The following is a 13,484-nucleotide window of genomic DNA, read 5'->3' on the forward strand; positions in this document are numbered from 1 at the left end:
AATAGCCGAGTGGTTAAAGCGTTGGACTGTCAATCTGAGGGTCCCGGGTTCGAATCACGGTGACGGCGCCTGGTGGGTAAAGGGTGGAGATTTTTACGATCTCCCAGGTCAACATATGTGCAGACCTGCTAGTGCCTTAACCCCCTTCGTGTGTATATGCAAGCAGAAGATCAAATACGCACATTAAAGATCCTGTAATCCATGTCAACGTTCGGTGGGTTATGGAAACAAGAACATACCCAGCATACAGACCCCCGAAAACGTGGGAAAAACCCACTTGTGTGCATATGAGTGAATGCAGAAGAAGAAGAAGAAGAAGAGTCAAGGAAGAGCGGTTCTCTGTGTGTCTGTACTACTTACTATTCTGAACAGACGAGGTAAGAATTTTGATCATCAAATAATTTCTATCCAGCCATGTGATTTTGCGGTATCAGGAGTTAGAAAAGTTAACGGAAAATAAAGGGGTAGGAGGAAAGACAGTAAAGGAGAGACGATTTTTTGAAAAAATTCACGGGTGTAGGCAAACGCAGTGTTGCCAAGAAAATGGCCAGAGCATGTCTGAATGTGTTTGTCAAGTCTCTTGCCTAACTTCTGCTGTTCCTCTTCTTCGGTTTGATGTCTTTGTTGCTTTGTATTTTTTTCTATAAGCATTTGTGTGTATTTGTATGTGTGAGTGTGTTTGAATGTGTGCATGTGTGTGTGTGTGTATGTGTGTGTTTGCATGTACATTTGTGTGTGTATATATATATATATATATATTTGTAAGTGTGTGTGTCTGTGTGTGTGTGTGTGTGAAAGTCAAAGTCATAGTCAAAATTTTTATTTCAAAGTCAAAATTTTTATTTCAAGATGGTAGTTGAATAAGCAACAACTGCTTTTTTACATCAAGCCATCTGAAAAAATAAAATAAAAAAGAGAGAGAGAGAGAGAAAAAAAAGTGTGTGTGTGCGTGTGCATGTGTGTGTTTGAACATGAAATTGTTCAGACCAGAGCGTTAAATCCGATTGAAGGTTAAGTTTGGGAAAGTGGCAACGTCCTGCAGTTTTACACATGGTTGTGGAAGTAAGGTTGTGATGTCAGACTGAAACAGAAATCTTTAATTTCATCCCTGTGTATGAGTGTGTGTGTGTGTGTGTGTGTGTGTGAGTGACAAGACAAGACAAGACAATGGTTTATTTTGTTTGGCCTCCGACCCATAACAAAGGAGTGGGCCACTAACAAAAAATATTACATAATGAATCAAATTGTGTGAGTAAGTGAGAGAGAGAGAAAGAGAGAGATTCAGATTCAGATTCAGATGGTTTATTCATTAAGGCCAAAGCCCCATATGAACGAGGGGCGATAACAACAGTGTATGTCACCAGAGCTATAGCAATTAATCATGACATAATTATATCTCTTAAGTGAAAAGCTTTCTATAAATATAGAGCCAAATTACATATAAGTCTGTCATCTGTTGATGCCATCAGCAGATTAAATCGAAATGAACATGGATATATATATAATATTTCTTTGGGATAAATTTTTCATGAAGAACACACAAAACGGGGCATTTCAAAACAAAGTGTACTTCATCTTCTATCGACTCTTTACACAATGGACAAAAGAGATCAGAATTGTGTACACTTTTATATCGGTATCTGTGGGTAGAAAGAGAGAGAGAGAGTGTGTGTGTGAGTGTGTGTGTGTAATTTCTTCATCCACTTTCCCTCCAGCATTGTTGTCCTGTATGCTAATGCTGTTGGTGTGTTTTGACAGGGGGAGGAAACTCTTGAGGTGGTTCAACCCTATGAGGAGGAGTAAGTGGTCTTTTTTTTTTTTTTTTTTTTTTTTTCGTTTTCTCTCTCTTTTTTTTTTGTTTTGTGCATGCATTTGTGTGGTCATTAATTTTGCAAGTGCTTTTTAGTCTCTCTGTGGCTTTTCCCGTCTTGATTTTGTATTCAATTTTCTTTTGCTTTGTTTTGGTTTTTTGTTCAGTGAGATGTTGTAACTGTCACAAGTGGAAAAGAGAAGGGTAGAATACAATTCTGTGGAGATGTGGGCCACTATTTCATACTGACCCAATTTAAATTGTGACTGGTATGAACCGCACACAATTTACTGGCTTAAATTAACAAATAAAATGGGGGGGATTTTTTTTTTTAATTTTTTTTTTTTATCCCCAACTGTGTTATGAAGGAGGAGCCATGGCCAAATGAGGCACTGGACTTCGGATCTCAGTGTTCACCAGTGATCAGTGTTCAAGGCCCTGGTTTGACATGGAATTGCGTCCTTGGGAAAGGCGCTTGACTCTGATTTTCCTCATTCTGCCCGTGTGCTGAATGGCTTCCTGACTGCAGTTGGGGAAGGTTTGAAAAAACAGCGGAAGGAGAGAATTGGGCCCCTACCTACCTGTGCTGGTCGATCACCAGATGCGATGCAATATTAACTCACTCCGGATGATAGAACACTATAGCGTTCCTGACGTAAGGTAGTGTTCCGGACGACGGAACGCTATAGCGGTTTCGACAAAAAATTTTCCACGTTTTCCTCATGGGGTAGCTTAACAATCGCAGCTACACCGGGCATTGCGAACGTGTCAAGGGTCAAATGGAAAGTTTCTTCGCGAGATTTCGTTACAACACACTCCACAGCGAGCCAGCGAGTTCAGGACCCCACACAAGCTAATCTGCATACGTATCGAAAATAGCGTCGCAGGCGATACAAGTGGAACTTTTTAGAGCAAACTAGATCATGACAGCAGCTTTTGCCGCTGCTGAAGTGATTGAAATGCTTCAAACTGAAGGTTTCGACATCGACGAGGATGATGAAGACGTTGAATAAAGTATCTGCAGCGAAGAAAGCTACCAGCAAGAATTTACTGATAGTGACTCAGCTTCTGAGAGCGGTGAAGAGGGACAGGGGTGGGTGTTCAAACAACGTGAGGAGAGGGGTCAGTGGGTCAAGTACAGTGAGTTTCATTCAGTTACTTTATGTTTTGTATTTTTTGTGATTTTTTTCCTAACCCTAACAAATGGGTCGTCTGTAGGGAAAAGCAAGGGAGAGAACTATTCTTCTGGAGTGAGTTAATTCACTGCCCTGATGGCTGTAATAGGCTAAGGGGGACCGTTAACCTTTTAACCTCGGAGTATGGCTGCCTACATGGCGGGGTAAATGAACAAAACGGTCAAACACATAAAATCTTCTTCTTCTTCTTCTTCTGCGTTCGTGGGCTGCAACTCCCACGTTCACTCATATGTACATGAGTGGGCTTTTACATGTATGACCGTTTTTACCCCGCCATTTAGGCAGCCATACTCCGTTTTCGGGGGTGTGCATGCTGGGTATGTTCTTGTTTCCATAACCCACCGAACGCTGACATGGATTACAGGATCTTTAATGTGCGTATTTGATCTTCTGCTTGCATATACACACGAAGGGGGTTCAGACACTAGCAGGTCTGCACATATGTTGACCTGGGAGATCATAAAAATCTCCACCCTTCACCCGCCAGGCGCCGTCACCATGATTCGAACCCGGGACCCTCAGATTGACAGTCCAACGCTTTAACCACTCGGCTATTGCGCCCGTCACATAAAATGTTAAATGTTACATGTTTGTCTGAGTGTGTATGTGTGCGTACCTGAAATCTGATTTAATGACACATGAAACCGCGGTTGACATAATGGCAGCCATCAGTCGGCTCTTCCCAGGCAGGCAGCCTGTTGTATAAATGACCCCGTGTTTGTAAAACGCTTAGATCTTGGTCTCTGACCGAGGATAGGCGCTATATAAGTATCCATGTCAATCAATCAGTCAAAACCTCTAACTGTGTATGACGGAGCGGTTTAGTGAAAGAAGCGTGTTTGCAGTTCCAGTCCTGGGCGCTATCACATGTACGGTCACACTTGGGTGCACACTCAGCACCGTCAGGCTGTGGAAGAAGATCCAAACTATGATTTGGATCTGTGAGGGTGAGTGGCAGATGTTGTTTTGATTTATTTTTCATTTAGAATTTTGTTGTTGTCATTCATTCTCCTTTTTTGACTCACTTGTGTAAACAAAGTGAGTCTATGTTTTAACCTGGTGTTCGGTTGTCTGTGTGTGTGTGTGTGTATGTGGTAAACTTTAACATTGACATTTTCTCTGCAAATACTTTGTCAGTTGACACCAAATTAGGCATAAAAATAGGAAAAATTCAGTTCTTTCCAGTCATCTTGTTTAAAACAATATTGCACCTCTGGGATGGGCACAAAAATTTTTTTTAAATGAAGCCTAATTATATGCAAACTGCATTTACTATTTATGTTTTTTGTATTCTCTAAACTTGGCACTTTGATCTGATATTCTGACCCAACAACAAGAGCAGTCATTATTATCATTTTTTCTTCAAACAGGAACTTCTTTTGCTAAGCATGGAAGTTTTATTTATTTTGCAAACGTTTTGGTGCAGATAGTAAAAAAGGGAAATTACTCTGTAATTAATGCTAGGGGACTTAATTTGCTTTAAACTGATCTTTCTCATCTTAAACATTACATTTTGAAATTATACTCAATACATAAAAAGCTTGGATTTTTTTTAAGTGTATCACAAGTGAGTCTTGAAGGCCTTGCCTCTCTTGTTTTCTTTTTGTTGTTGTTGTAGTTGTTCTCTCCTCCTCATTGTCTGAATTTCCACACATCCCCTCTAACCCCTGCCCCCTTGTTTGTCTCTTGTCTCTGTCTCATCACAATAGCCTGCCTGTCGTTTTGCCACAGTGGTTGGTGTGAGAGAATTTCAGCCAGTCCACTTACCTGTTGTGAATTATTAAATCTTGCTGAATGAGTGACTAAATCTTTGAACGTTGATTCAAAGTCCTTGTTGGGATGGGATGCTTGAAAGAGTGCATAAGTCAGGGATTAGGCCTCTTTGATAAGTATCCTTAAGAAAAAAAGAGGGATTATTGGAAGAATAGAGAAGGTGGGGGTTAGGTGTGTGGTGGTAGTGGTACTCATATGCAAGAGCAGAGTAAATAATTTTTTTTTTCTATTTTTATTTCTTTTTTGTATTCTTTTTTTTTTCTCAAGGCCTGACAAAGCTCGTTGGGTTACGCCGTTGGTCAGGCATCTGCTTGGCAGATGTGGTGTAGTGCATATGGATTTGACTGAACACAGTGATGCCTCCTTGAGCTACTGATACTGATTGAGCAGTGTAAATCTTCAAATGGCATGAGTAACAACGATGTCAGCAAAAAATGTCACACTTACAAGGTAGAATCAAGCACAGTTCAGTTGCAGCGTTTCCTTTTGGGTAACTGGGTACATGTAATGGTTGTGTTTATGTCACTGCATTGTTGTAGGTCTAGTAGTGCTGCTGCATGTGTGTGCTTTAGCTGTTACCTGCTGCTGGTAGCCACTGCTTCTTCTGTCTTTGGTTGTGTTACTTTTTAAAACAAACATCTGATTTATATTTTTTATGTTGTTTTGAGTGTGTGTCTTTAGCCTAGTTTGTTTTTGAAATACAGTATGTAGGTGGAATGTTTATATATTTTTTAATCTTAAAGAATATATATCTGTCTGTTTTTGTTTTGCAGGTGGGTGATGCGTTTGAAGTAACCCCAGAGTACGGCACTGCCAGTGGGGAAATGAAGCTACATCATGACAAATGGTGTTTTGTTGTGTTTTTTTTTGCTGAGGATCATGGAGACTGCGTCTCTCCAGATTCCTGTGTGTTTGACGGTGCAGACAGACACTTTTTCTTCAGGGCATGAGCCATGCGTACACTGCTGACATCATGCGTCAGATCATGACTGAAGCAAAACACTTTGTACATCACTCTTGTGTCGGAGCAGAGAAATCATGAATGCAAAGTCACGGCAAGTGGAAACCAAAGACTAGGACTGCCAGTAAACAATTGACAATATTTATTCTGAAAATTCAGCATTGTTGGACAGTTTTTTGTTTTTTTTGAGACTCACAACTCTCTCTGTGGTTCAGATCTGTGGGTGGTTGGGTTGGAGTGGGGGGCTGGGAGGGGTGTGGGGTGGTGGTGGTGGTGGGGGGGGGTGGGGGAGAGGTGCTTCTATGAAACGTGACATGAGACTTTGATGAACTTGCAGGCAAAGAACAGGTACTTGAAATAATTGAAACTGTCAGTGTGAATGAAGTAACAGTGCTGTGATAGCTAATAATTGACGATATTTATTCTGAAAAGTCAGCATTGTTGGACAGTTTTTTTTTTGTTTTTTGTTGTTGTTTTTTGAGACTCACAGCTCTCTCTGTGGTTCAGATCTGTGGGTGGTTGGGTTGGAGTGAGGGGCTGGGAGGGGTGTGGGGTGGTGGTGGTTGGTGGTGGGGGTGGGGGAAAGGTGCTTCTATGAAGCGTGACATGAGACTTTGATGAACTTGCAGGCAAAGAACAGGTACTTGAAATAATATGAAACTGTCAGTGTGAATCAAGTAACAGTGCTGTAATAGCTGTTGTTTTATATTTCCAATATATGAGACTGGGAATCTCATGAAATAATGTAGAGTGCAGGTTCTGGTGTTTTACAGTAGACTTACACACTGTGTGATCATTACGGATTTCCTGATTATAGTGGGGGGGGGGGGGGGGGGGGGGGGGGAATTCACAGGATATTAGCACGTTTTTGTCAGTCTTCATGAAAAGTCTTACCACATGGTGGCATCTGGAATGTCTGAGTGTTCATGTAGACTTGTTCAGTGCTGGTCACACAGAGAATGGTGTTGAGCTGTACCTTGCCAAATGTTTTTTTCATAACATCATTGTTTAAAAAAAGAAAAGAAAAAAAAAGACATGCACGCACACAGATGCGCACACATGTATGCATGCATGCACACACACATGCACACACATGCACACGCACACACATACACACACACACACACAATTACATGAACAGTGAGCCATGTTGATGTATGCATTGATCAATATCAGTCACTTTGTTTGGGTTTTTTTGTTTTTGAGATTCATAAGTGTAGCATTAAGCTGTGTGTTTTTGTTTCATTTGCACAGCATGACATGACACAACATGACACAACACAACACAACATAACAACACAACACAACACAACACAACACACATCAGAGTATTGACCTAGTGGTAAGACATCCACCTAGGAAGCGAGAGAATCTGAGCGCACTGGTTTGAATCCCACACTCGACAGTATTTTCTCCCCCTCCGTTAGACCTTGAGTGGTGCTCTGAATGCTAGTAATTCGGACGAGATGATAAAATGAGTTCGTGTATGCAGAATGCATTTAGTGCTCGTAAAAGAACTTGTGGCAACAAAAGGGTTGTGCTTGGCATTGCAAAATTCTGTCGAGAAATCCACTTTGAAAGGAAAACAAATACACTTACAGGCTGATGAAATTGACCAGCAACAACAAAAAAGATATTTGCTATTTTATTTACTACTTAACCAGTCGCGAATTGATTGCAGTAGAAAAGTCATAAGAAGTGTTTGAAGTTGTTTTTTAGTTGTTGTTTTGTTTTGTTTTTGTGTGGTTTTTTTTTTTTTTGGTTTACATTTATAATGTTTATATTGTTTATCCAATTACTTTCTAAAAAAATGTAGCTGGATGAAGGTCATTGGGATTATTAGCCAGGTCTTTTGTAGCCATTTGTTATGTGATGACAGCTACAAAACATGTCCATGTTTACAACACAGACAAACAAAAAAAAAAGGAATGTTGCATATTGAAAAGCAGATTTTGTTTTCAGGACTGGGTTATATATATATATATATATAGATATGATTGTCAGTCGTGTCCGACTATGACCATCAGTACAGCAGAGGAGGCAACTGCTGTTCCGACTATTTGGGCTAGAATTTGATTATAGTGGAGAGTCTCTTGCCCAAGTTACATCCCCACTCTCTCGGCCAAGAGGGTTTTAGGACAGTCGGCGTTGGGATGGTTCCCAAAGGCCAACTAGCCCACAAGGCTGCGGCACTGAGAGCCAGTGCAATTTTGCCTCTTAGTTTGAGAGTCATAGTCCTTCACAAAAAGATTAAGCTTCTAAATGGTTTCCCATTGACTGGAGAAACCACTGATAATACAGCTCTCACTTTGCTGTTGGCCGAAATGTAAACTTATGTCAATCTGTGATATAAGCCGATATATATATATATATATATATATATATATATATATATAAAGAGAAGCAGCTACTGTGTGGCCATGATGTACTGATTTACTGAGTGGTGATTGGTGCTGTCATGCTCTGGAGTTCAACATAAAATGTTTTGTTTTGCTGTACTGGAAGCATTGCAGCTGGGGTGAAGCAAGGATTGCTTACTGTATGCGTATTGTTTCTTTCCCTGTAAATTTCACTGATGCTCGGGTTAACTAACTACGCAACAGCAACTAATTACCTTGACAGAGGTTGGCATGTCCTTTGTTTTGAACAGCTTTGATCACGATGATCGCTATGATGTTGACTGATGATGATAATGGTCTTAATGATAATGATGATAGTTATGATAATATTGATCATTTAGTTTTTATTGATTATTAGAATGATGATATTGCCAACGATAACGATGATAGTTATAATGATAATGGTAATGATAATATTTCAGGTTTTTTTTTTAATTTTTTTTTTATCAGACATAAGAGTGACTGCTTCTTATTGTTTTGTTTTTATATGTTATGTGTATGTTAAGTTCCAAGAGTCCGGTGTTTTTTGTTTTGTTTTTTGGGGGGTTTTTTTTTGGATAAATTTACACAATATTGTCGTGTTATTTCAGGTGCTTCTGTGTAAAGAAATGATAATGCAGCTACATTTTTCTTCGTTCAGTGCATTACCTTCCGAGTTTGGTTTCTATTTTTTTTTCTATGACAGTCATTTTATTTGTTGGGTCCAAGAAAGATAGTCCAGCCATCCTGCCATTGTTCAGCAATAAGTGATCGTTTTTTGTTTTTTTTTCCTGTTGTCAAATAAAAAGAATAGCAAACAACATCTTATGATTGATGTGCTTTGTTCAGATCTTCTCACCTGGATAGCTTCTTGTAAAACACATCATCCATCATTCAAATAACTGTCAAATCTTTCTCTTTTTTTTTAAGGGGAAAAAATTGCCTGAACCAGATTGATATTTATGTTGTGAAAAGATAATTTTAGAAAAAAACCCAAAAACATTTATAAAAGATTTAAGATGAACAAACAGAATGATTTTTATTTTTAAAAAACAACAACAACAACAACAACAAAAAAATAGTTTATAAACGATTAGAATTGACAAACACAGACACGGTACACATGTACCTGTACTGCATACAAACACAATACAAAAATGGGTGTGTCTCCTTGTGCGTGCGCATGCACACTTGTGAACACACACACACACACACACACACACACACAGAGTCGTAAAAACCACCACCAAGACTATCAGGTCTGAACTACTGTCTTGAAGATATATAGTATACCATAAGCGGTCACTCAAAACGGCAAGATCAATTAGTCAGGATGAATCACATCCAGGTTTAGATTTTTTTTTTTTTTTAATGCTCCCCTCGGGTCATTGGTACTGAAGTATTAGGACCGAAACTAATCACTAGCTTGTTCCCTGAAACAGTCAATGCCCAGTCTCTTAAACCAACCAAAATGTATATATATAAAAAAAAAAATGAAATGTGCAGTCATCAACCATTTTAGTGCAGATCTAGTCATTAGCCCTGCCTGTATGTAATGTGCAATGTGCAGCGTATATTCATGTGAAGATATACATCGGTATACTCTGAATGTGTGTTTGTGTGTGTTTATGTCTGTGTGTGTGTGTGTGTGTGTGTGTGTGTGTGTGTGTGTGTGCGCGTACATGTGTATGTGTGGGTGTCCGTGTGTGCACATGTTCATGTGTGTGTGTTATCTTCAGTTTAACGTCTATTCACTATAAGTGTTTTTAGACGGATGTGTGTGTGTGTGTGTGTGTGCGTGTTGTCCTCTGGCAAAATTCTGCAGAAGAAATCCTATAGATTCTCTCTGATAGGTACACAGATGTGATATGCATACCCTCAAGGCTTGGCTAGCGCGTTGGGTTATGCTACTGTCAGGCATCTGCCTAGCAGATGTGGTGTAGCACATATGGATTTGTCTGAATGCAGTGACACCTCCTTGAGAAGCTGAAACTGAACCCCAAGTCCATAGACATCGACATAGAGTGCTGGTCATTTGGATGAGACCCCCCCAAAAAAAAACCACCCCCAGCAAGGTAACATGTGCAGCATGCAATTTGCGCACACTAAAGAACTTGTGGCAAAATTCATTTTTCATAGTAGAACAAACGTACTTACAGACAGAAGAAGAAGACGGATAAAAAGTTGGTATTGTACTGTGGCAACAAGATCTCCCTAGGGAGTGTAGCTTGAATTATACACACAGAGAAATCTGTTGTGACAAAAAAGTAACAACACAACGCAACGCAACGCAACATGACACAAAGCAACACAACACAACACAGCATGACATGACACAACACAACACAGCATGACATAACACAACAACACAACACAGCATGACATGACACAACACAACACAGCATGACATAACACAACAACACAACACAGCATGACATGACACAACACAACACAGCATGACATAACACAACAACACAACACAGCATGACATGACACAACACAACACAGCATGACATAACAAAACACAACACAACACAGCATGACATGACACAACACAACACAACACAACACAACACAACACACATCAGAGTATTGACCTAGTAGTAATGCATCCACCTAGGAAGCGAGAGAATCTGAGCGCACTGGTTTGAATCCCACACTCGACAGTATTTTCTCCCGCCCCCCGTTAGACCTTGAGTGGTGCTCTGAAAGCTAGTAATTCGGACAAGATGATAAAAATTTAATGAGGTCGTGTATGCAGAATGCATTTAGTGCTTGTAAAAGAACTTGTGGCAACAAAAGGGTTGTGCTTGGCATTGCAAAATTCTGTCGAGAAATCCACTTTGAAAGGAAAACAAATACACTTACAGGCTGATGAAATTACCAGCAACAACAAAAAATATATTCAAAAGAAAAAAAAAGGGGGGGCGGGGGGGGGTCGCGCTCTCACTGTAGCGACAAGCTGTCATTGAGGAGAGCACTCAGAATTCCACACAGGGAAATTGGTTGTGACAAGAGTATTACAATGCAATACAATACAATACAATACAACGCAGCACAACACAACACAACACAAATTGAGTGTGTGTGTGTGTGTGTGTGTGTGTTTTGCATGTTTCAGAGACGGGTTCGCAACAAAACACAACACAACACAATACAACACACCATGAGTTTGTGGGTGTTTTTCTGCATATGTTTCAGATGGGTTCATAATGCAGCACACCACAACATGAGTTTGTGGGGTTCTTTTTTGCGTATGTTTCAGAGACTGGTTCGTAACACAACACAACACAACACAAATCAAGTGTGTGTGTTTTTTTGTGGGTTTTTTGCATATGTTTCAGAGACTGGTTAGCAACACAACACAACAGAACACACCATGAGTTTGTGGGTGTTTTTCTGCATATATTTCAGACGGGTTCATAACACAGCACACCACAACAAAGAGTTTTTTTTGGGGGGGGTTTGTGTGTGTATGTTTCAGAGACTGGTTCGTAACACAACACAACACAACAGGACACAAATTGAGTGTGTGTATTGTTTTTTCGCAAATGTTTCAGAGACGGGTTCGTAATCTTCTACGACTTTGTGCTGAACATGGAGCCCAACATCTTCGCCATACGACTGCTGGTGGGCCTTCACAACATGACCAACAAGCTGGGAGAGCCGTCGGTCATGCCCATGGTCTACACAGAGCCCTCTGTGGGCCCTCAGATGGAGAGCATCTGTAACGCCGTCATCGGAGCCCGCCAACCTGTTCGCAAGTATGCCAATGTTTCGTTTTCAAAAATTTGCGTAGCGAAATCCACTTTGATCGCATTGCAGAAAAGAAAAAGATGATGAAGAAATGGAAGAAAAAAAGAAAGATGGTGCAACACCGAAGCAGCATGCTTTCTCCTTGGAGAGAGAGCATCCCAAATTTCATTCACACTGTGAAATATATTGTGAAAAAAAAATGTAATACAATGTGGTTCGACCGTCAGGATTGACGAGGACCATCTAGTCATCCTGGGGGTGGGTGGGTTTGGCTCTGTGGGTACGCAGATGACTGGTCAGGCCAATCCGCGCCCGGAAGGTTCTGACGCAGTGTGGACAGGGGATGGTGAAGGCTGTCGGGGACTTGCTGGCACTGCTTTTCCTGGCCTGTCTGCGTTGCTCTGCCGCAGTGATTCTGTTGGCCTCACAGGATTTGGCGCCTTTGTGGACCGGACAGCTGAACGCCACTTTGGTCTGTCCATTGCATTCAGCTCCCATGTGTCGTGGCTGATGTTGAAGGCCTTTAGAGAAGCTTTCAGAGTGTCTTTGAAGTGCTTCTTTTGGCCTCCATGGGAGCACTTGCCATGTTGGAGTTCACCGTACAGCAGTTTCTTGGGGAGCCGGTGGTCTGGCATGCGAACTACATGGCCTGCAATACAGTACAATACAATGCAGTACAATACAATAAAATACAATTCAATGCAATACTATTCAATACAATACAATCCATTGCAGTGCAATGCTATGCAATACAAGACAAGACAATGCAATGCAATGCAATACAATACAGTGCAATACAATATGATACAATGCAATATAATGCAATACAATACAATACAATACAATACTGTAAGCATCAGGTGTGCAGCGTGATTGACAAGCTGTATGGCTACAATTCTTTTTTCACCCATATGAAAACACCAGCACCTTTTCCCTGGCTTTGCCGGAGAGTATGCAAGTGGATGAATAAAGATGTATTGTTCTGTCTTGTATTGTAAGTGATATTTTATGAATACAGAAAATGAAGTTTGCTATAGATTCACCACCCTTGTCCCATCTCCGTCAGTCTATCTCTCCACTTTTTTTTTTTCTTTTCCTTAATGATATGGTCTTTTCAGTTATAGTCTGTTGTGTCGTGGTTAATTAGGTAACGTACATGCTTTCATTTATGCCTTTTATTTTCATATGTAATTACGTGCGTGTGTGTGTGTGTGTGTGTGTGTGTGTGTGTGTGTGTGTGTGTGTGTGTGTGTGTGTGTGTGTGTGTGTGTGTGTGTGTGTGTGTGTGTGTGTGTGTGTATGTGTGTGTGCGTGTGTGTGTGTGTGTGTGTGTGCGTTTGTGTGTTTGTGTGTGTTTGTGTGTGCGTGTGCGTGCGTGTGTGCGTGCGTGTGTGCGTGTGTGTGTGTGTGTGTGTGTGTGTGTTGCCTTTGCTTTTTCCCCATTTCTTCTTTGCCCATGAGGGCTGGATGTAAAAAAAAAAATCAACTGTGCTTACTCCACTACCCTCGTTAAATAAAAATGCCTTTAGTTTCGTTTCGTTCAGAAGGAAAAAAAAAAAAAAAAAAAGATTGTGTTGCACTGTAGTAACATGCTGTTCCTGGAGAGAGAG

The 13,484-nt window shown here is 40.6% G+C and overlaps 1 protein-coding gene across 1 annotated transcript in view; it reads left to right on the plus strand.

The window, feature by feature from the left end:
- Positions 1 to 13,484, plus strand: part of LOC143294612 (uncharacterized) — an 84,829-nt gene that overhangs the window by 22,070 nt on the left and 49,275 nt on the right. Inside the window, exons 9-10 of the mRNA XM_076605987.1 lie at positions 1,759 to 1,799; positions 11,679 to 11,882. Of these exons, the coding sequence (XP_076462102.1) occupies positions 1,759 to 1,799; positions 11,679 to 11,882 (245 nt within the window). The remainder of the gene's footprint in view (positions 1 to 1,758; positions 1,800 to 11,678; positions 11,883 to 13,484) is intronic.

The sequence above is a fragment of the Babylonia areolata genome, chromosome 20, assembly GCF_041734735.1.
Source record: "Babylonia areolata isolate BAREFJ2019XMU chromosome 20, ASM4173473v1, whole genome shotgun sequence".
In the NCBI taxonomy this organism is placed as follows: Eukaryota; Metazoa; Mollusca; class Gastropoda; order Neogastropoda; family Buccinidae; genus Babylonia; species Babylonia areolata.